Source organism: Talpa occidentalis, unplaced genomic scaffold (assembly GCF_014898055.3).
Source record: "Talpa occidentalis isolate TD23 unplaced genomic scaffold, MPIMG_talOcc4v2.1 talOcc4.2, whole genome shotgun sequence".
Classification (NCBI taxonomy): domain Eukaryota; kingdom Metazoa; phylum Chordata; class Mammalia; order Eulipotyphla; family Talpidae; genus Talpa; species Talpa occidentalis.
Genome location: NW_023602073.1, coordinates 108,244,921 through 108,268,468, shown reverse-complemented (window position 1 = coordinate 108,268,468; position 23,548 = coordinate 108,244,921). Strand labels below are relative to the sequence as shown.

The 23,548-nt window shown below is 34.9% G+C and overlaps 1 protein-coding gene across 5 annotated transcripts in view; it reads left to right on the top strand.

Moving 5' to 3' along the window:
• ATG5 (autophagy related 5) overlaps positions 1-23,548 on the top strand; it is a 207,343-nt gene that overhangs the window by 49,801 nt on the left and 133,994 nt on the right. For all 5 annotated transcript variants that reach the window (XM_054699069.1, XM_054699071.1, XM_054699068.1 and 2 more), the window contains exon 6: positions 10,188-10,282. In XM_054699069.1, the coding sequence (XP_054555044.1) occupies positions 10,188-10,282 (95 nt within the window). The remainder of the gene's footprint in view (positions 1-10,187; positions 10,283-23,548) is intronic.

The window sequence follows — 23,548 nt, the reverse complement described above, 5'->3', positions numbered from 1 at the left end:
ATTGCTTTGGGTAAGATGGTCATTTTTACAATATTCTGCCAATCCATGAACAGAGAATATCTTTCTGTTCCTTTGTATAATGTTCTATTTATTTTAAAATGTCTTATTTTTTTTAATAGAACTTTTACCATCTTTGTTAAGTTTATTCCTAGATATTAATTCCTTTTGATGCAGGTGCAAATGGATTTTTTTTTTATTTCTTCCAGTTCATCATTTGTGTATAGAAATGTGACAGATTTTTATATATTGACTTTGTAACTTGCCACTTCACTACACATTTATTTTTCTAAAACTGAGAAAAGCTGTGTTATATACTGGTCTCCAATTACCACTGTGCTACCTCTCTCTTCCCTTTAGAGTTTTTGTTATTTGTCAATGAATAATTATGAATAGCATGTTCTCATTTATATTTTATCAGATGCATTAGAGATTTGTGATCTATATAATATAATCTCTGTAAAATAAGCATTGTAAAGATACAGTGAATATAATTGAGTATCTTTTTTGCTGTTGGCCTTTAACAATAATATAGATTTTTATGTTTATGTTAAGACTTTATGAGTGAAGTGAAAATGAGCTTGATTACTTGTTAAATTTGTTTCTGACCCTCTGAATTAGAAAAGTGATAAACTAATTTAGCCTAAGAGAAAAACATTTTCTCAATTTAAAGTCATTTTGAAAGGTGATAAATCAGATTATTGGCTATAAATCTGTAGGTGATTTACACGAGACTATATTTGGTTAATTTGTCTTGGCCTGCCACTGTGCTACAACACCGTAAATCTCTTTTTGGCAAACAAACTAACTTAAAGATTGTTGTTTAGATTAAATGAAAATTTGAGCATAATTGCAAGTGTAATTGATGATCACACTTGTAATTGAGTATATTTGAAAGTCATGTTTCCTTTTTTTTATTTTTAACATGGGCACACAGACTAGTTAAGTTTTTTTACATTAGAAAATTAATTGACTTCTGAATTCTTTTTAAGTTGTCACTGGCCCAATTACAAAATAAATTTGAAATAAACTTTTCTTAATTGGTTGGACTACAATAATTAAATTCTGCCTACTTAAAAATAAAGCCAATTACTGGGATTTACTCTTGGAATAGATTAAAGATGTTTGTAACTTGAAGTTAGCGTTTGCGGGTTTGTGATGTTGAAATTAAAATTTATAATCAACTCTTTTCAAACTTAGTAAAATTAGTTTTCTTTAGATTTCCATTTATAAAGCTAGTTTTTACTGGCTCTGTTTATAGACCTATGCTGTAAAGGAACAACAATATGAGCCTGTCATCTTTCCAGACTGACAAGAATCCTCATTTTTTTCCTCCATCATGCTTGTTCTCTCCCTTAATACTTTAAGACATGTAAAGAGAAAGAGGAAAGTTAGATGAAGAATGATTATTCTTTCTTAAGGGTAGTGGAGATGGAATACAGGCTAACCTGTCAAGACTGGAGGACTCCTCAGATACTATGTAAATGTTCTGGGACCACTATTCCTACCACGCCACCATTTTGTGATATGGCTGGAGATTACTGCAGTTGAAATTGATGGACAGTAAATGGAAATTAAATTATTCCCACAGACTGAGAAGTCAATGCTGTATATGGGAGCTGATAAGGTTGGAGGAAACAAAAGGAGAAATGAAGGGAACGTGGTGGTGTCACTGGCGTGTGTTACGGCTCTTAATCTCCCCTCCATGGCTAGCAAAGGCCTTTCATTGCATAACTCCCGGAAGCAGCATTTGATCTGAGAGGTAGATTCCCTGGCCCTAAGCCAGAGCTGAGTACTCTAGCAATCTTGTGATGATGGGGTTTTGGCAGAACCACTTTCCCATACTGGTTTTGACACTTTACTTACCTTGCTACTGAATTTAGAAGCTCGGAGTTTTCTCTTGTGACTCTTAAGGCAGCCTAAAGGATAAAACACTTATGTAGCACCTATTTGTGCAGGGTATTTTGCAGCTATTAGCTCATTTATTTCTTCCAGTAACTTTGTGAATATGTATGTTCATAATTGAAACATAAAATTTGAAAGAATCTTGCTGAAATTCACCCAGCTACTAAATGGAAAAGCTGAGAGGCAAACCTAGGCAGTGTGGCTCCATAGCATCTGCTTTTCATTCTGCTGTGTCATATTTAGGATTCCTTCTTTGTGTTATTCCCCATGTACCTAAGTTAGTTACTCATTCAGTTAATCATTTAACAGACATTCATTACCAAATACTTTGTTCCAGGAATTGAAAACAAAGGTCTTGCTCTCAGGGAGCTTATACTTTAGTTGGGGAGAGAGAAAGTAATTAAACATAGACTATAAATATGGTACAATAAATTCTCACTTAATGTCATTAGATAGCTTCTTGGAAACTGTGACATTAAATGCAACAACACAAAAGCACCACCAGTGTTAGCAAATAAAGACCCACAAACACTTGTAATGTTTAGCAATCATTTGCGTTCATTTTCAAACCCACTCATTTCAGTTCAGGTGTGCGGGTGGCTAGAGCCTATCCTGGCAGCTTAGACACAAGACGGGCATCAACCCTGCACAGAGCATCCTTACACCACACCATACTCATACCACATGCACACTCACTCAAGCTGGGACATTTTAGACATGCCACATCTTTGGGATGTGGGAGGAAATTGGAGCACCTAGAAACCCATGCAGACATAGGGAGACTATGCACATTCCACACAGACAGTGCCCCACTGGGAATCGGGAAGAGAAAAAAATCTTCATTGTGAAAGGATGATGTTGAATGACATGACATTATGCACGGTCCTGCTGTAATTTGAAGTGATGATAAGTGTTTAGAAGAAACAAAGTAAATCTTAGCTAGGATTATAAGGTAGGTGACATTTTTTATGAGACTTGAATGATGAGAAAACAAGCAGCTATGTAGAGATTAGAAAAGTGGGTATTTCAAGCTACTAAAACTGTGATATGGGTACAAGCTTGGTATTTTCCAGGAATAGAAAAGAAAAATGGTTTGACTTGGAACTTAGTAAGTAAACAGATTAGTGGATAATAAGATCCCACAAGAATGCAGGAGCCACTGTGTTTTAAAGGAGTGAGGACAATGAAAGGAGCTGCTTCCAGAGAAAGAGGTATTTAATTAATTAACATTATGGTTGTTTTTGTATGGAGTTTAGATAGGGAACAGTCTGCTCCAGTTACAGGTAATATGGGAATATGGGGGTAGTACTTCTACTTTTAACCTCACAAAACCAATTGTTAAAGTACATTATAAAACGGTATTCCTTCTTGCCCATTAGAAAAATATTTGGAACTGTATTCATATATGGTTTGGTGTGTTTAAAAAGAACATTCTGAATGTGTGTAGAGAAGATACAAGTGGAGGGACAGGCACTAGAAGCCCATCACAGTGGTTCAAAAGAGAGATGATAATGATTTAGATGAAAGTTGTAGAAGTGAGTACAGAGAGAATTAACTACATTCTGAATATTTTCATTACTCTCCTTGATGCAAATTTTCGAGACTGTACTACGTTTGTAAGGCAAAGGGGGAGTGGTGGCGGTAAATTTTTTCTTTCAGTTTATTCAGACAGTGAGAGTCCAGGTTAAAGTGTTCTGGGATACAGATTTTATTGCTCTTTTGATTCACTCAAATAACAATTCCCCAGGGTACAGTTCTACTGCCAAGATGAGTGTTTATGTACAGGATTAATGATTAAGCTTCTCCAGGATTGGCACTCCTCTCAGCTTTAATGCAGAGGCCAGCCTACTCATCCTGAATACTTCTATCTTCATGATGAATTTTCAGGGACCTTGAAGCCTTTTCAAGACTACTTTATTTGGCTAGGGCCTCCACACCAAAAATCTCAGTAACTTTAAACCTCAAACTAAAAGGCAGTCTGTGGGTATAGTTCGGTTGAGCAGCAGCCAAGTACCAAGAAGATGTGCACTAGCAAAGACAGCTCCCTGCTGTAGTTCAGCCAAACTGCCTATTGACATAAAGCCCTTTAACTTAACTCAGAAGACAAATCAAAGAAGTTTGAAGATACAGGTCATGTATTTAACACACCTGCATTTGGCAGCTCAGCAGAAATTACTCTTCCCTTTTCTCCTATTTTGCTTTATGAAGATGTTTAATATATTAATATGAAGAAGTGACTTCAAATAGGTCTGTATGTGAGTATGCTTTCTGTTACATATTTTGAAAGCCTCTGATTAAAACACTATGTATATTATATGACCACGTGTAGTACTGATTTGAATAATACTGTTGATTATGCAAAATTTTGTAGAGTTGATTCCCTGTGATTTTTTCAGTCATTCATTTTTCTCTACAAAGAACTTAAAGTCTGTTTTTTGTGCTACTCTGACGTGACACTTAACTTGGGGTGCTATAAATATGTTCTGTTTGACACGATAGTTGTTGAAGACCAGGAGTGTGGATAGTGTGTACATGTGAAGCCCTCTCTCACCTTTGCCGTAGTTTGAGAATCCCAGCCAGCCACACCACATTACTGAATTGAGGCTGTATAACAGTTCTTGCACTCTGTTTTATGTCCTTTGTGACTCCAAGGGTTGGAGCTTTTAGACACACACATGATTTGTGGCATTAGAATGTTAAGAAATATTTTTACTTTGAGTTTTTAATGCATAAAAATTGTGTGGAAGACTAGATACACCCTTTAAACTGATCACTGTTTTCCATGTGAAGAATAAGAATACAAATGTAATCAGCAGTAGCTCTTAGTTCTTAAATGTACCAGTTTGGAAACTTTGATTTTAAATACACTTTTTTTAGATTTTTAAAAATTTTATGTAACAGTCTAATTCAGTAGAGAATGAGAGAAAAATTGGTGGCCAGCAAAATTTTCAGGAATTCTATTTTTTTGATACCTTTCATTAAAAAAAATAAACTGATATAGGGCAATTTCGTGATCCTTGATTTGATAGCCTTTCTAAATGAATGTTAAGGTTTTGAAAAAAGAACCTTATTTACATATTGTTAATACCAACTCTAGCAAGAAATATGTATGTTTTCTTCTCATCTGCCATTGTTTGTAAGCAGACTGCTAGTTTGAATTTTTTCCTATTTAGTTGTTTTTATTTGTTTTAGAATTAGAACTGAGTATATTTTGAAAGTTGAGATTGATGTACATTTACATATAATTGTAGTTTAAAAATAATAACTAAAGACCATTTTGCTTTTGTTAGTACTGTTTTCATGGCTGACGGGTAGATTACGAATACCATAGTTGTAATATTTAAAGTATTGCTTGGTAACAGGTCAGAATGTTCTTAGTTCATTAATATATAGGAAGGTAGTAGTGCATCCTATTCCACCTTTATTTTAATTGTTGACCGGGGGATAGAAAAAAATATGATACCATTAAATATAGTGTGAGGCATTTGGTTATATATTCACTCTCAGCATTGATTTCCTTTTGCTTTTTTCTATTTCTATCTTATGAATTACTATCACTTGTAAATGTCAGATTATTCTTTGTTGGAATGTTTTTGGTATAGTTGAGAAAATGTATTTTGTATAAGAATGTAACATCTTTATAAAAAGATTAAATGCTTCTATTAACGCAGATCTTTTATTATATTTTAATTCCTTTTGAACATAGTTGTGTCAATCTGGGTCTAGTCTTGAGCTAGAAACCACACAGAAGGTTAAACAGGGTAAGTTTTATATAAGCAATTATTAAATTCTGATAAAAGAATAACAAAAATATAAGAAAACTGCATGTAGTACTATAGGCTAAGGGAAGAAAGTCATACAAGGTGTCCCCTTCCCAAGTCTGTGTTAAGAACTTGCTGGAAAAAGTAGCCTCCAGCCCAATTGATTAGTAGAGAAATTTGCTGTCTTGCCCAGAATGGAGCTGATCTGTAGTCACCCGGCAGTCAGGACTATCTGGATATGTGGCATGGGTGTACAGAGGGGCATGGCAGCTCATAGGAAATCACAGGCTAGCTGCCTATGTGAGCCTCCTCTGGAAAAAATCAAGGTGCTGTTAGGGGTAGGAGCTTTTAGTTTGACTATGCAGGCAGAAACTCCTTTTTCTTGCAATGTCCTCTCCATTCTACTGAGAAAGCTTGATGTGGTTGTCATAGTAGAGATAATTAGAGCAGTGTACCCATTATGGCAATGCATTGTTAATTGGTGAATATTGGAGCTGAGAGTAAAGTTGATAATGGGAACAATAATGTTCCTTTTTCCAGTTTACTTTTTTGCCACATAGGTATGAAGAACTTTTTACTGTTTGCCTTTCTGTATTTTTATTATTTGTTTGCATTTGCTTTCCTTCCTTTAGGGATGTTTTAGGTCAGGTAAGTCTTGGTGGTCAGGCACAGTTCTATGCATTGTAGTATGGTTAGCAGTATCCCTGGTCCCTACACATTCTATAGGTGACAGTCAAAATGTCTCCAAGTCCTCTAGGCAGCAAAATCTTCCCTAGTTAAGAACACTGCTTTAAACCATGTTTTTCTCTCTGTTAGAAGCTATAAATTTAACAAATGTTTGCCTGTAGTTTTTAACAAATTCTGTTAACAAAAGAGGGTGTCTTAAATAATTATACAGTTTTATTTTTAGAAGAGGCATTAGAAATTATTTAATCCTTTATTTCACTTACAAAAAATTAAGGTAGAATTTTGAATTGAATAGCTAGTCACCTAGGTATTTACTTGCAGATCTAGGGACCTCAAATTTTTTCAGTAACTTATGTACTTAATATCCTATTATTCATTGTTTAACTCAAGTGTATAATATGCATGGACTGTGGTAGGTGCTAGAAATTTCATGATGAGGCAGCTAGTAAAATTTAGAAATATTTTTTTAGCTATCACATGCTTACTTGATACTTGCTGCTAGAAAACGAATCTTTTTAAAAGCATTGAAAGAATAATTGATTCATATATGAAAGGACTGTGGTCAAAGGATATACTCTTAGCATTAAAATGCAGGTTTGTGGTTGTAACTGTTGAAACAGTTGTGGACTTTGAATCAAAAGACCAAGACTCTGATCCTGGTTCTTTTTTTTTTTTTTTTTTTAAAGAGGCACTAGACTTGGGACATTTTTTATTTATTTATTTGTTTGTTTTATACATGCACTGGGTACAGTCAGAAGCGCGGGAGGATGAGAAAATTCACCAGAGCCAGAGCAGGAAGCAGAGCAGGCAGAAGGACCGAAGTACACTGCTGAGGGGAGCAGCGGGCGGCAGGAGAGGTCTGCGTGCCATGTGGGACCCTCCTCCGGTGGCCGGGGAGCAGCCGGAGATCGAACCGGCGCCGCAGAGGCTGCGGACAGCTTCACAACCCAGCGCTCAACCGCTGCACCACTGGGGAGGCCCTGATCCTGGTTCTTAATAAAACTCCTAACCTGGCTTTAGTTGTCATCTCTAGAATTGCACTGAAGTAACTGGATTATAGATTTTCTATCCTACCATATAACATGAATCTTTATATTTGGAGTTGATAATGAGAGAAAACCTGGAGCCAGTTACCATTTTTTAAGAGAAGTTTAAGAACAACCAACTGAACTACATTCTCCTTTATATTTATGAAGGCCTAAGCAATATGAATAGATTGATGGTAAATTGGATTGAGATGAGTATAGGAGTAGAGAATGTGTTTTGTTGTTGGGGTTTTTTTTTTTAAGTTTTTTTTTTTTTTAAAGATTTATTTATTTATTTATTTATTTATACAAACACTGGGTACAGTCAGAAGCGCGGGAGGGCGAGAGAATTCACCAGAGCCAGAGCGGGGAGCAGAGCAGGCAGAAGAACTGAGGTACACCACTGAGGGGAGCAGCGGGCAGCTGGAGAGGTCTGCTTGCCATGTGGGACCCTTCTCCGGTGGCCGGGGAGTAGCGGGGATCGAACCGGCGCTGCAGAGGCTGGGGGCAGCTTCGCAACCCAGCACTCAACTGCTGCGCCACTGGAGAGGCCCCTTGTTGTTGGTTTTTTAGCTAATTTCACTTTTATTCCTTTTCTGAGTTGTCTAATTTCATTGTAAGTATTCTTTCCTACGAAGAAGGTGTTTTAATAACAAACTGATCTGAAATTCTGGGACTATTCATGTACTTTTCATAGCTTTGAAACTGAGATAAATGTAAGTAAATTTTATTTTAAGATAGAATTCTGAGTGAGTTAAAAACTACGTAAAGAAATAATGCCCAGAATATGAAAAATATTTGCGTATTATTTATCGGGGAAGGGGCCTATATACAGAATACAATGAGAACTCTTACAACTCAACAGTAAAAGGACAGATAACCCAGTTAAAAAGGAGACAATGGAGACACTTCCCCAAAGACAATATATAAGTGGTCAGTAAACAAATTAAAAGATGCTCAGCAAAGTTGATCATTAGGGAAATGCAAGACAAACCATAAGTAGATAGGTTGACACTATGAGCTGTGTGGAGATTCCTCAACCTAGTAAAGATAGAGCTTCCATATGATCCAGCAATTCCACTCCTAGGTATTTACCCAAAGGACACAGAAACATCAATTCCAAAGGGCACCTGCACCCCTATGTTTATAGCAGCACTATTTACAATAGCTAAGCTTTGGAAACAACCAAATGCCCAAAAATAGATGACTGGATTGAGAAGATGTGGTACATATACACCATGGAATATTACTCAGCAATCAAAAAAGATAAACTCATGCAATTTGCAGCAACATGGATGGAGCTGGAAGGGATCATGCTCAGCGAAATAAGCCAGAAAGAAAAAGAAAATACTGGATGGTCTCACTCATAGCAGGAATCTAGAAAACCTAAATAAGGGACCAGGAAAAAGAATAACTATAATAAAGAAAAAATCAAAATCAACAAACTCTAAACCAGAGACACACTGTGGGGGGTGGGGTGGGGAAAGTAGGGTTTGGGGCCAAAATAAGGGGGCTATAATTGTATGGGGAATATAAAAATAAAATTTTTTTAAAAAAAGTAGAGAGGTTGACACCCACTAAGATGGCTACTGTACTTAAAAAAAAAAAAAAAGAAGAGGGAGCAAGTGTTGACAAGGATATAGACAAATTAGAACACTCATATTTTGTTGGTGGGAATATTCAGTGGTGCAGCCTCTTTGGTAAATAGCCAGGCAGTTCCTCAAAATGTGGTTACCATTTGGCAGTTAGAACAGTTACCATATGTAATTCAGCAATTCCACTCTTAGGCATATACCCAAGGAAATTGAAAACTTACATTCACACAAATGTTCATCTATGTTATTCATGTAATAACCAAGAAGTAGAAACAGCTTAAATGTCCATGAACCGATGAATAGGTAAACAAAATGTGTATTTCCATACAATATTATATGGCTGTAAAAATGAATAGTGTCCTGATATATGCTACAAGACAAATGAATCTTGAAGGCATACTAAGAAAATAAAAACAGATCCCACAACTACCACATATCATAAATTCCAATGTATGAAATGTCCAGAATAGAGATAGAAAGTAGATAAATGATTTCCAGGAGCTAGTAAAAGAAGGGGTAAAGGGAATTACTGTCTGTGAATAGGTATGGATTTATTGGGGGGATGATGAAAATATGAAATTAGATATTGGCAATGGTTGTTCAACAGTGAATGTGCTACAAGCCTCTTTGAAAGGGTAACTTTTATAGTATGTTGGATTATATTTCAGTAGAGCTGTATTTTTTAATTGAGACTGAAAATGTTTAAAAGTTGACTAATCAGTCTGAGAATAAATTGCAGTTGACAGTTATTTCTTAAGAGTCAATTCCACACTTACTTAAAAACCTTTCCTATGATATTATCTTCTTTGCTGCTTAATGTTTATTGTTTCATGTTTGACTTTTTTTCTTTAAATAAATTGTGGTTACAATTTAGGTTTCTTGAACTGCACCTTTATAATTTTGACTATAAAAATAGTTACCCAGGAAATTTAGACATTGACCTCTACATGATATTTTTTGCCTTGACACCAAAAATATCTTTTATATATTTAGTATTTCTCTTATGAGAAACATGTTTATAGTTACCTAGGGAGAAGAAACAATAATGTAGAAAAAATCAATTTTGTCTTGCTTTGTGTTTAATCATAAAAATTAGTTTAAAAAAATAACATTTAAGTGACACCCTTTTAAAAAAAATCTAAGGGAGAATGTTTAGCAACTTTATCTATCATTATTATAATGTTCATTTTAAATAACAAGTAAATTTATCATTGCAGATAGATTTGACCAGTTTTGGGCCATCAATCGGAAACTCATGGAATATAATGCAGAAGAAAATGGATTTCGTTACATCCCTTTTAGAATATATCAGGTAGGAATTAACACTTTTAACAGTAACACTTGTGAAAGCCTCATACATCTCACTTCCTAAAGCATTCTAGTGCAAAACTCTTAAGTTCATAGTAACCGAACAGTATTTATTAGAATTTCCAGACCTCTTTTTGTTGCATTCAAATCAAAGAAGGAACTCTGAAGTATTTGACTCATTCAGTTGACCTTCAGTATTCACAAATTCTGTATTTTTAGATTTGCCTTCTTGGAAAAATTTATTTGTAACCCCAAAGTCAATATTTCACAGTGCCTTAGCTGATATGTGCAGAGGTCCCAAAATTTGATTTGGTGCACACACAGTACGTGCCTTCATGTTTCTGCTCTCATACTGTGAACAAGTGACTCCCCAATACAGTTAGTGCTACTTTTCACATTGTTGTGATTTTTGTTGGTGATTTTGCTATTTAAAATTACTTCCAATATAATGCTGAGGTGCTCTATTTAAACAGAAACACACATAAAATGTGGTATTATATTAAACAGTTGAAGAGTATGTTGTGGCCAGAGGCTTATAGTAACCCAACCCTGTATTTCTCCTAAAAACAATAGTTCAGTATTTGCTAAATCATTGTTAGCAGTAATTTTATAAAACATAGTTACCGCAAAATGAGAATCATCTGTATTTGTTTTAGATAGTCTTCAGTTTGTATAACTATGTAGTAAGTGCTCCTTGCAGCACACTTTTATGGGGGAAACAGATTCCGTATTTCTCTAGAGTATTTCAAAACTCTATCGATGCTAATCTAGCAGGACTTCCTTTCAAATTTAGTCAAAGAGGTTGTGATGAAACTTCTTTGTAGCCATTTTGAATAGCAATAGTTTTTATTCAAAGTTATTTCTGTATTTTTTTAGATGTTTCAAAGAGGAAAACAGACTAATTGAAAACAAAACAAAGTAAAAGTAAACAAAGATCTCAGTATAGTCAAAGAAGGAAGTTTTTCTGATTTATAAGTAAATGAGATTTACTTCTCATTGATTTCATTAACACAAAGGCAAATGACCATATTTAGATCATGGATTCACAATATGTACAATAGAAATAGAATGAGAAAAATGCTTGATGGAATAAATCCAGGTGATATAATTGGCCACACTTTTTTTAAAAGATTTATTTATTTATTTATACAAGCACTGGGTACAGTCAGAAGTGCGGGAGGGTGAGAGAATTCACCAGAGCCAGAGCGGGGAACAGAATAGGCAGACTGACAAAATACAGTGCTGAGGGGAGCAGCGGGCGCATCAGGGAAGCCCGTTGTGCCATGTGGGACCCTCACCAGGGGCCCGGGATCGAACCAGCGCTGCAGAGGCTGCAGGCAGCTTCACAGCCCAGCACTCCACTGCTGCGCCACCAGGGGAGGCCCTAGCCACACTTTTTTTAATAGGAAAATGAAAATTTAATTTTCCACAATTCTTTGTTAAACATAGCTATAGTGAGCTTGCAAATACCAGTTTATTTATATTTTATCCTGTATCATGAAGAATCTATGCAATTTTCAAGAAAATGTTAATCACAAAATGGAAAAAAAAAATTAAAATCAAAGCAACTGAAAAATATAAAATAGAAACCTAGACTGGAACTACCTAACTGTGAATGAGAATGATTCTCAAATTTATTAAAATTGACCTGCAGACTTAGCAGGTCTGACTTGAAGTCAGAGCAAGGAAAAAATTGTGATGAGTTGTAATTTTTCATTATATATAGTATGAAAACCTACTGGATCATCAGGGAAAGCTAAACTTTCTTGAGCATTATTACATAGGGAAGAAATGTCTCGTCTATCATTTAGTGTGAGGGTACAATTAAATTTTATAATTTACCCAAGTAAAAATATGATCATGTACATAAAGTTACTTCCTAAAATGTCACTCACAGTAGCTAAGGAGAATGTAGCATAAGCCATGAATCATCCATAGTATAAAAAAAGAATTGGATGAAATAATGGGAATGCTAAGACTGAAAAGATTTTTAGGTTACTTTATGGAAGAATATGTTTATCAAATAAGAAGGAAAATAATTGATGGAGCAAGGCACTTGGGGGTTGGAATGAACAGTATAGGTTAAAGAGAAAGGAGAGGTTGCAGAGAATTGTTAAGGATAAGGAGGGGGGAAATTGTTGGTTTTCATGGGGGAATCCCAATGTTCTTTGTATAGGGAGGATTAAAGCCTTCTGCTGAGAGGAGGGATATAACAATTTTAGAGATTGTTATTTGATAGTGGGCAAATCAAACAGTTTCTACATATGCATGAAATAATGTGGGAAAGATTACAGGAAGCCTAGCTGTTTGTATTGATAGAAGAAATCAATACTGACCACCAAGCTATTCCCTAAGAGAACCTTTGAGAATAATTTTATGGAGCTAGATTCAGTAGTGATATGCTTCAGTTATTACACAGAGAAAAGCTGCCCCCCACCTCAAAAAAAAAAAAGAAAGAAAAAAGCCAGGTTTTATTGACCAAGTATATTTGCAGTGAGTAGGATTCTTTATGTTATCTATAAATCTCATAAGGTGAACCTACTTCTTCACCATCACTGACAGATAATCTGTATTTAAATATAGATTAAAAATAGTAAAAGTTATCCTAGAATTTACAAGTTATCCTTAAGTTTTCTGACTGGATTTCAGATTTTTTAAGCAGCAACCCTCTTTGAGGCTGAGCATGCTTAGCAGGAGAGGATTGGAACTGACTCAGGTGGTTGGACTTCTCTTTTCCTGGGACCAGATGTTGTAGCATCAAATATTTGTAGAAATACTGATGGACATTTTAAAAACCTCTGTGCCCAGTCTTAGCTATGTTCAGTGCTTTGCCCACGTTAGATCATTCTTGATCTAATTCACATTTTCAATAGACTGACACCCTCAACCAGCTAGTGAGATATTTGAAGGCAGAGTTACATTTGAAAAAACAACCCATGTGGTAGGATTTGCACAGGATTTCATGCACTGTAAGTGCTTTCTAAGACATTTAATTGAATCCTAGAGTGTTAAAATGCACTAAAGATCACATAATTTAAAACTGGAAAAAAAGCTTTTTATTTATAAGTCAAATATGGTAACTTTAATATAGATGGTGTTATTGTCATAGAAGAAAACAAAACACTTTTAATATTAACTAAATGATGAGGGAAGAGTTGGAGCAAGAGGAAGAGCTGCTGGAAGGGTTACCCATAATAGTACACAATAAGTCAAGATCACAATTTGGCCTCATTCATTGCCTAGAAAATCATTTTGACCTCATTTTGCATTGATTCCCTAGTACATTTGTGACTGTATCTAAACATCACTCAGCTCAGAAGGTTGTCAAATACTTGCTGTATAAAAGCTAGAATATTTGCCCTTGAAAAGAGTCCTGTTTCCTGGAAAGAGCACTGAACTATTTGGAGCCATGGGAAGATGTCTGGGAAGTGTGACACTGACTACCTGTGTACCCATAGGAGGATACTCAACCTCTCCAGGCCTTTATTTCCTCAGCCAGAAAATAAAAGGGACCTGACGGGGTGAATTTATACATCTGGTTGAAGTTGTTCTGTAAAGAAGCCATATTGCAGATTTATATCAGTGACTCTATTTTAAAAACATTTTAAACTCATGACTTCAGAGCAAATTTATTTTTACAATAAATACAGTCCTGTCCTTTATGGCATTGTTTTGGCAGAAGATTTTTATCATCTCATATGATTTTTAATTATTTCTAAAAATCGAATTTATACTTATCTACTGGTTCATCTTTATCATGGAAGCTAGACACTTGTTTTGTTCATGCTTTGTGCCTAGGGTCTGGAAAAGTACCTGGCATGTAGTATGAATTTGTGAATTTTCATTAATTCATTAAATCAGTACCATCATTAATAGTTGATTTGGGGCTATTGTGCCAGATGTGCCATGGTAGCAATCATAATGCATCCCCACAGCCTAGCATGAGATCTTATTTGTGGAATTTAGTTGAATAAAATATACCACATACTCTTTAGACATTCCCAAGAGTTCCAAAACTGTTTTGAGGTATATACCTCCCAGCATTTTTATGGATGGTTAGGTTCTAGTATGTATTATTTTAAATTATAATATACTTTCTTTATTATAAATACTTTAATCTTCTAGGGGAAGTGTATTATTCTATTTTTATTTCATGTGGGGGTTATTATTGTCAGAATAATAGTGTATGTACAGAGGGGAGGTCTTCCTTTACATTGCTGCTCTGGGAGAAATGAGATTTATGATACCTCCTACTGAGATATCATAAGACAGAAGGTTGAGAGAGAGATTGAAAACAGAAAAAAGAGAGGGAGAGGAAGGGAGAGAGAGAGAAAAAAAATGGTGTTTTTAAAGCTCTATAATTAGATAGAAAGTGGGAAGCTAGAAAATTCTCAAAATTTGCTTCACAGAACCTATCAGGTGGGGATTGCTAAGGCTGCTGACCTTTTCTTTGTCAAGAATTTGTCAGTTTTGCCTCAAACAGGAAGAGACAGCCTGAGCACATTTTTGGTTTTCAGTTGAACTATGTAACTTTCCTGTTGGCTTTACCCCTTTCCAATTTGGTTCTTACTGGATTTGATTAAATATTTGGAGTAAGATAGGGAAGTAATATAAAACTTTAGGAGTCACTTTTGCCAATTGGTCATTTCCTGACTTTTCCACATTTCCCTCTTGTATTTTTTAATCTTTATCACCAAAGGAAGATGGGCTTTGCTTTGTCATTTTTCTGATTATATGAGCTAAAGATAATGCCAGATTTCTGTTGTTGACTTGTGTGGATGGGGTATTTCATTAACGAAGTGTAACTTTTCTTATGTAGCATTTTCATTAACTGTACCTTTCATTTCTTTGACATACACAATACAAATCCTTGTATTATTTGAGACCTTAAGTTATAAGTAAACTTAAATAAAATCTGAAAATCCATTCGTATTAATAAATGAAGATGCAATTTTTACTAAAATATTTGTCTTTCTTTGCAGAATCCTAGTAGGATTCCTGCATAGCAAGTGATAAAAAGGAAGAGGGAGACACTGAAAATGCTTGAAGGGGTCCATTTTCTCTTTTGAAACCTTAAAATTATATTGTAAGGATGATAATCTGATTTTGTATATGAGGAAACTGAAGCTGAGAGACTTTAAGTTACTTGCTCAGGGACACACAAATGAAAAATAGTAAGAACTAGAGCCCAGACCTAGGTAAGACAAAGTATGATTTGATTTATAAACACTTAGTTTGTAGAATAGAAGGACATAATTACATCATATAAAGTGAAGTCTACCTTGACCAAATAAGCTGATAGAGAGCTAGGAAATATAACTGGTGATATTCTTTAAAAGCTGACTTTTGTACAGATTATTGAAAACCTTTAGTTCGTTTTCATCTGTAGTTCAATTATGGGATCAAAATGACTATACCCTAGTGCCAAAATTTCTAGTGGTAAAAGTAAAATAGGTCCAAAAGTAGTCTAGAGATAGATTACAGACCAAAATGTGTCATTTCTGTCATTTACATAACAGTTTTTGTTTGGTGTGTGAGTTTCGGGTCTGCGTCCCTGAAATCCAGGTGCTTCGTGTTAGCCAGTGTTCTAGAGCTGAGGTTATGAGCAGGAAGTGCTTCGGAAACATAACTAAAATGTAATTTAGAACAGTACATGTAAACAGATGGTGTTGAATGAGGATAATTTGTTTAAAAGATTCATAAAATGACTGAAGTCCTTAAGCATAGTAATTAGATTGCAGAATGGAAATTAAACATATTTAAGCAATGGATTCACATGTTACCTTGACAATATGACTCATGTAAGAAGAGTTAGTCTTATTCATTTATTCATTCATTCAACAAGTTCATTTACACAGATATTTGCATGTCATACCCGGTGCTAGACACAGAGGATACAAGTGGTGACGAGCATCATACTTTACTTTTTATAGAGCTTATAGTCTAAAGGTGGAAAAAAACTAACCAAAGCGTACAAACATGTAAAATTGCAACTGTGATTGGTACTATAAAGGAAAGATAGGTAGTGCAATAAAAGTCTAGTTTCTCTAAGGGAATTTGATCTAGTTTGGGAGGGCATGGAAGACTCCCTTAATGACAGATTATATCTTGAGATATCTGACAGAGGGATGGAATAAAGGTAGGCAAAGAGTATTGAGAAGAATTGGTACAGGCAGAGGGGACATTGTCAGTAAGAGGACCACCTCTGTCTGTAGCACAGCAGTGGGGCTCCAAGGGTAAAAGTCAATGTAAAGGAGTTTTCTCTTTATCCTAGAGATCTTTTGCAGTCTGAATAACCATCCATACCCATTCAATGAAGATTACTTAAGTACCTATTTTGTTCTAAATGTTAATTTAGAAGTTACAAGTAAATTCCTCTTAGGAACAAAGTAACATTATTTTTAGTTCTAATAAAAAGTGATGGTAAACAATGCTTAGTCCCTTTTTTATGTATTAATTTTTTAATTTTTTACATCATTGTTCATTTTTAAACAATATTTGCTTCCCCCCACCCCCTCAGGTGTGGTCCCCATAAAGTTTCCTTCACCAATGCACCCGTGCACCATCACCTCAGTCCCCAGTGCTCCTCCCTCCCTCCCTCTGATCCCTCTCCCACCTCCTCCCTTGCAAAATGTCTCTGATTTATAATTGTCTGTTTTTGCTTTGCTGTGTTTTGTACTGTTATTATTGTTTTACACTGATGTCTTATTTGGTTCCCCTATATTCCTGATAAATGTAATTAGATTGTCTTTGGAAAAAGTTGTTTGTAAGTTACATGATAGTAAAATAAATAAGAAATTTAACTATTATTTGGTTCCCCTATAAGTGAAACTATCCGATATTTTTCCTTTTCCTTCTGGCTTATTTCACTGAGCATAATTCCTTCTAGCTCCATCCACGTTGCTGCAAATGGCATGAGTATATCTTTTTTGATTGCTGAATAATATTCCGTTGTGTATATATGCCACATCTTCTTGATCCAGTCATCTATTTTTGGGCATTTGGGTTGTTCCCAGGTTTTACCTATTGTAAATAGTGCTGCAGTAAACATAGGGGTACAGGTGTTCTTTTGAATCAATGTTTTTGTGTCCTTTGGGTAGATCCCTAGGAGTGGAATTGTCGGGTCATATGGTAGCTCTATTTTTAGTAGACTGAGGAACCTCCAGACAGCTTTCCACAATGGTTGGACCAGTTTGCACTCCCACCAGCAGTGTAGGAGAGTTCCTTTTCACCACATCCTCACCAACATTTGTTGTTGCCTAACAATGCTTATTTTCTAATGAAGTGAAAATGGACTCCTACTTGTCCTTTTTAAATCCAATTTTATTGCTTTATCATTTATTTATGAAACTATATAATTTGGGGAGTAAACTTCATATCTTGATATATGTGTATGCTGCTCTGACCCACCATCAAGCTGTCCCCTCACACTATCATATTTTCCTCCTAACCCTCTTCCCCTCTCCACTGGTAACTACCATATTTTCCTTTTGGTTATTTATATACCACGAATGAGTAAACTTGAGGTGATTATGATAAATGTAATTAGATTGTCTTTGGCAAAAGTTGTTTGTAAGTTACATGATAGTAAAATAAATAAGAATTTTAACTTAATTCTGTTCTCTGTTATAGTCCTCAGAACTCTGTTCTTTACTGTTATTTCCTTAATATTTCAATATAAAATTGTTTATCATTCAAATTCCACTAAATTCTGTTGGGAAGCTTACTTGCCTTTTAAGCAAATCTATTTAACTTCTACTGTAATGTGCTAAAATATTTTAAAGGCCTCCTTGGTGGTGCAGGTGGTTGAGCACCGCACTGTGAAGCTGTCCACAGCCTCTGCAGCGTGGGTTCAATCCCAGCTGGCCGGCAAGAATCCCACACATGGTGCAGCAGACCTCTCCTGTCTTGCCTGCTGCTCCCCTCAGCAGTGTATTTCGTCAGTCTGCCTGTTCTGATACCCAATCTGTCTCTGGTGAATCCTTTCACCCTCCCGCGTATCTGGCCTGCACCCCAGTTCTTGTATGAATAAACAAATCTTTAAAAAATGAATGAATGAATAAATAAAATATTTTTAAAATCTAGATACTTACGATTTAGAAGAAGAAATAGTACATTTTGCAAAGTGGAAACCAGAATTTCAGAGATTAATTTGGTACTTCCTAGACTGAAGAAGGAACACAAAATTTAGATTCACTTTTCAGAAATGTTGATTTATGAATTTTGAAAGTGAGGGCAATAGAACTGTGTGGTGAATTATGACAGTGGTAGGCTTCCTTCTCCTCTAGGTTTGTGGCAGCTTTCGTGAGAAATTATAATTCTATTCTTTCGTTCCTTTTTATTTTAAAAATAAATCTAATATATGCAGTAACATCTAGCAGAAAGGCCAGGAAACAGGAAGAGGGATTTATTGGGCAATAAACTGAATATTATTGCTTTTAATTTTGGTTTTGGTCTTTTCAGAAAGAAACTGAATGATTTATATTACATTTTGAATTGTGCAGAGATTATTTAATACTTTTTAGCCAGATAAAATGTGACATCCTCTGGTCCATAGCTTAATGTGTGTCCCTTCAGTTTTTGGAAAGTACCTTTTTGAAAATTTCAAGAATATTTTGATTGAGATAAAATAGATTTTTTTTGTCCATTTTTAAGCATATAATTTAGTAATGTGAAGTGCATTCACATTGTTTTACATCCAGTCTATAAAATACTTTTCATCCTGTAAAACTGATTCTCTATACTCATTAAGTAACTATGAATTTGACTACTGTAGGTACCTTGTATAATTAGAATCATAATTTATAATTTTATGTGTGACTTGTTTTTACTTAATGTATTGTCCCCAAGGTTCATTTATGTTGTATCCTGTATATTTATGCCACATTTTGTTTGTCCATTAGTCGACATTAAACTTGCTTTTTTTGGCTGTTGAGAAGAATGCTGCTGTGAACATGGGTATATTAGTTTGGATTCTCTCCAGAAAAAGGATGTGAGAGAGAGACAGAGAGAGGGAATAGCGGAGAGCAAGAATTATTTTAAAGAATGGCTCGCATAATTTCTGAGCCTTGGTGAGCCCAAAATCTGATGGAGGGCAGCAAGCTGGAGACTAAGGAAGAGTGACAATTTGAGTTCAGTGGCTTTCTGCTGACAGAATTCCTTCTTGCTTAAAGGAGATCAGCCTTTGTTTTATTAAACCTTCAACTGTTCAGGTGAAGCTCACCCACATCGTGAAGAATACCTTGCTTAGAAGTCCACCTATTTAAATGTTAATGTCATGCAAAAAACACCTTCACAGAAACATCAAGAATAATATTTAACCAAATATCTGGGTGCCATAATTCAATTTAAGTTAACATAAAATAAACAATCATATTAAGTGTATAAATATGTCTTTGAGACCCTCTTTTCAGTTTTTTTGGCATATACCCAGAAGTGGAATTGATATTTTAAGTTTTTGAGGAACTGCTGTACTGTTTTTCATAGTAGCACCATTTCAACATTTCTACCAACAGCACCCAGATTTTCCAGTTACTTACCATCTTCAACAGCAATCATTATTTTTTTCTTGTGGCAGATACTGATTTTTGGTCTGTTTTTTGTTGGTTTTTTTTTTTATAACCATCCCAAAGGGTATCAGGTAGTATCTTCTTATGGCTTTGATTTTTGCATTTCCCTATTGACTAGTGATGTTGATATCCTTTCATGTACATGTTGGATATTTGTAGATCTTCTTTGGAGAACGTCTGTTCTGCATTTGCCCATTTTTTAATCAGATTGAATTATAGGACTTAATTTAATTTATTGTTTTTAATGGCTATGTTATATTCAATCTTTGGGTGTGTTGTAATATGTTCAGTCTTAACTATTGATAAGTTTCCTATTGGTTTCTAGTTTTTGTCCTTTTTTTGAGGCAACATTGGCTTACAACACTATTTAGGGGAATAAGTTCACATTTTATCAGATGTATCATTGTATTACTGCCCTTTCCCCACCATCCAAACCCCCATAGTCCTTGACTATAGACCATTGTGCCTCCTGTCACCTCTGATCCCGCCCACACTCCCACTTGCCCTGTAGTAGTCTCAGTTCTGCAGTCATATTTCTAGGGTTTTTATGTTGGTTTAGTTTTGTCAGTTCTTTTGTGTCTTTTGTTTGTATTCTTCGGGTGGATACTCAGGAGTGGAATTGCTGGATCATATGGGAGATCTAGTCTTAATATTTTCAGGAATCTCCATACTGTGTGACACAGTAGTTTTTGCCATTATAAGCAGTGCTACAGTAAGCAGCATTATAAACACATTCTTTTAGATCTATGAGTTAGATACCCAGGAATGGACTTTTGATTCAAAGGTAGAGACTAAAATATTTTTATTTAGTAATTCATTTCATTTTTTAAGTATTTTTTTTAAATGTTGCCAAGTTACTTTCTCAAAATGTAGCATTTTAAATGAGAGTGTATTTCTCCCCTTATATCACTGCCAGCAATTAGGCATTATGATTATTTGACATACAGAAGTATTATGGAAATAAAGAGGTATCTCATTTTTTTGAAAATTATTTCCCCCCCTCCCTGCAGTTAAGTGTAGGCAGTTAAGTGTAGGCAGTCATTATTTACCTTGTTCAACGGGATTTTTTCTGTGAATTGCTTCATGGGTTGTATTGTCCAATTTTCTTTTGTGTTATTTATCTTGTTTTTAAAAGATTCCTTCATCATCAAATACTTTGTAAAAAATAACCAACTACAGTGTTTCTCTTGATTTTTATGGTAGCTTTACATATATAGTTTTTAACTCTTTATATAGCCAACTATCTGTTTCTTTTTCTTAGTAATCTATGATTTCTTTCTTTGCTAAGTCGGTGCCTCCCTCTATACCTGCAGATTATACAGTTTTCTTACCTAACCTTGCTTGTAAGATTGATTATTTTTTTTAGTATGCAAGTCTTTAATTTATTTGGAGCTTATTTTTATGTACTCATGAAATATAGAGGCACAGCTTTATTTTCTTCCAAGGTGATAGTTGGTCATAATAGCATCAGTCATTGCATAAGCCCAGGGCAGGTAAAGTTTCCTTTCAAAGAGCCAGACAGTAATGTTTTTGACTTTGCAGACTAGATGGTCTCTGTTAAAACTGTGTAACTGTGTAGCTTGAAAGCAGCCATAGACAGTTTGCAGGTAATAGGTATGGTTTGTTCCATTAAATCTTTTCTTATAAAAACAGATGGAGGGCACAATTTGCTTTGCAGGTCATAGTATAATGACTGATGATATAAAATATCCTTTTCCCACTAGATAAAAATGCCACCACTGCTTTACATTAAAGTAGTTTGACCACTGGAATCTATTTCTGTATTCTTTATTCTGCTCCATTGGTATATTTGTTTATTCTTACACCACTTTATTTTTCTTTGATTGTAGTTTTGTTTTTTAAACATTTATTTATTTATTTATTTATACAAGCACTGGGTACAGTCAGAAGCCTGGGAGGGTGAGAGAATTCACCAGAGTCAGAGTGGGGAGCAGAGCAGGCAGACAGACGGAGGACACTGCTGAGGGGAGCAGCGGGCACGGCAGGAGAGGTCTGTGTGCCATGTGGGACCCTCACTGGCAGCTGGGGATCGAACCAGCGCTGCAGAGGCTGCAGGCAGCTTCGCAGCCCAGTGCTCAACCACTGTGCCACCACCAGGGAGGCCCTTGATTGTAGTTTTTTGATACCTGCTGGGGCAATTCCATTGTTACCTTTTTATCATACTCTTCATGTTATTCTCTGTCATTGTTTTCCTTATGACTTTTAAAATAATTTCATTCAGTCTCCCATAATTTCATTGAGTCTCACTTAAATAAAAGTGGAAGTACATTAAATTTTAATTTTAATTTCGGTAGAATTCATCTTCCAATGCTGAGATTAAAAACAGGTATACCTCATTGTATTGCATTTCACTTTAGTACTCTTCACAGATACTGCATTTTTTATAAGACCCTCCACCAGTCACTGAAGGCTCAAATAATCATTTGTATTTTTTAACAATTAAGTGCTTTTTAACTAAGGTATATATGTTTTTCAAAGACATAAGACTATTGCACATTTAATAGACTGCAGTGTAGTGTAAATAGAACTTTTATATGCACTGGTAAACCAAAGAATTTGTGGGATTCATTTGATTTAATTTGTAATATTTGCTTTATAGCAGTGAAACTCAACCTGCAGTGTCTCCAAAATTTTCCTTATCTTCTTTATGCAGATTGTTTTATGTTCTATGTAGATTTTAAAATTTTCTTTAAATAGGCTCTGTGATTTTTTAAAAATTTATTTCTAAATGTTTCGTAGATTTTGTTTTTCTTTTCATTTTCACTTCTGGATATTAGTAAATGAAATCAGCCAAAATAAATAAAATAAAGTCCCTCTTTTTCTTATTATAAATCTGTTCAGATTTCTGACAGTTTATAGTAGTGTTCTCATTGTTATTATGGAGGAGAAGATACAGTCCATTACTAATGACATCATCACTTGTAATAATTCTTAACTTGCAAATTTTGTAGAATTGTAGGGAAGAAAATGGTGGGGAGTTTTTTTAAAGTTTTTTTAAATCTATCCTAATTATTTCTAAGTATAAAAATTATAACTCAGTATGTTGCTTAACAATGTGAATATTGTTACAGATGATAGATGATTACTTTTTGTAAAAGTGTATTCTTGATTATTTTGGAATTTTTTTCCCCACATAGACTCTCCAAAACAGGCCTTTGAAAAATATGAAAACATTGAATCTGTAATATTCATTAGCACAGCAAGTGATTAATAGGGAGAAGTTTTCAATTAAGGCAATTTTAAGTTTATATTCCAACTACTTGTGTGATTTGGGGCATTCACCTCACATCTCTAGAGAACAAGGAATTGTTTCATTTCTTTATGTATCTTTATAATTTTCTCAATCTGTTTCCTCCTAGAATGAATAATAATTTGCTTTAGTATTAATATTCTTAATGTAAAATTACGATGATAGTTGCTACTTCCACACCTCTGAAAAGAAATAGATAATTGAGGCCTGTAGGGGGCAGCCAAATACAGCAAGTTTTGACTGCCCTTGCTAAATAAGCTAGCTTCTTCAGTCTCTGAGATGGGTTTAGACTTTAATTGCTTCCTTGAAAAATGAAAGCAAGTGTTAATTATAAACCTCTGGCAAGTATATTTTAAAGCAGTTGCATAGGAATGGTATGTTTTTGATGTAATAATTTGCTGTTTAGTTTTAAAAACATTTGATGGGAGCA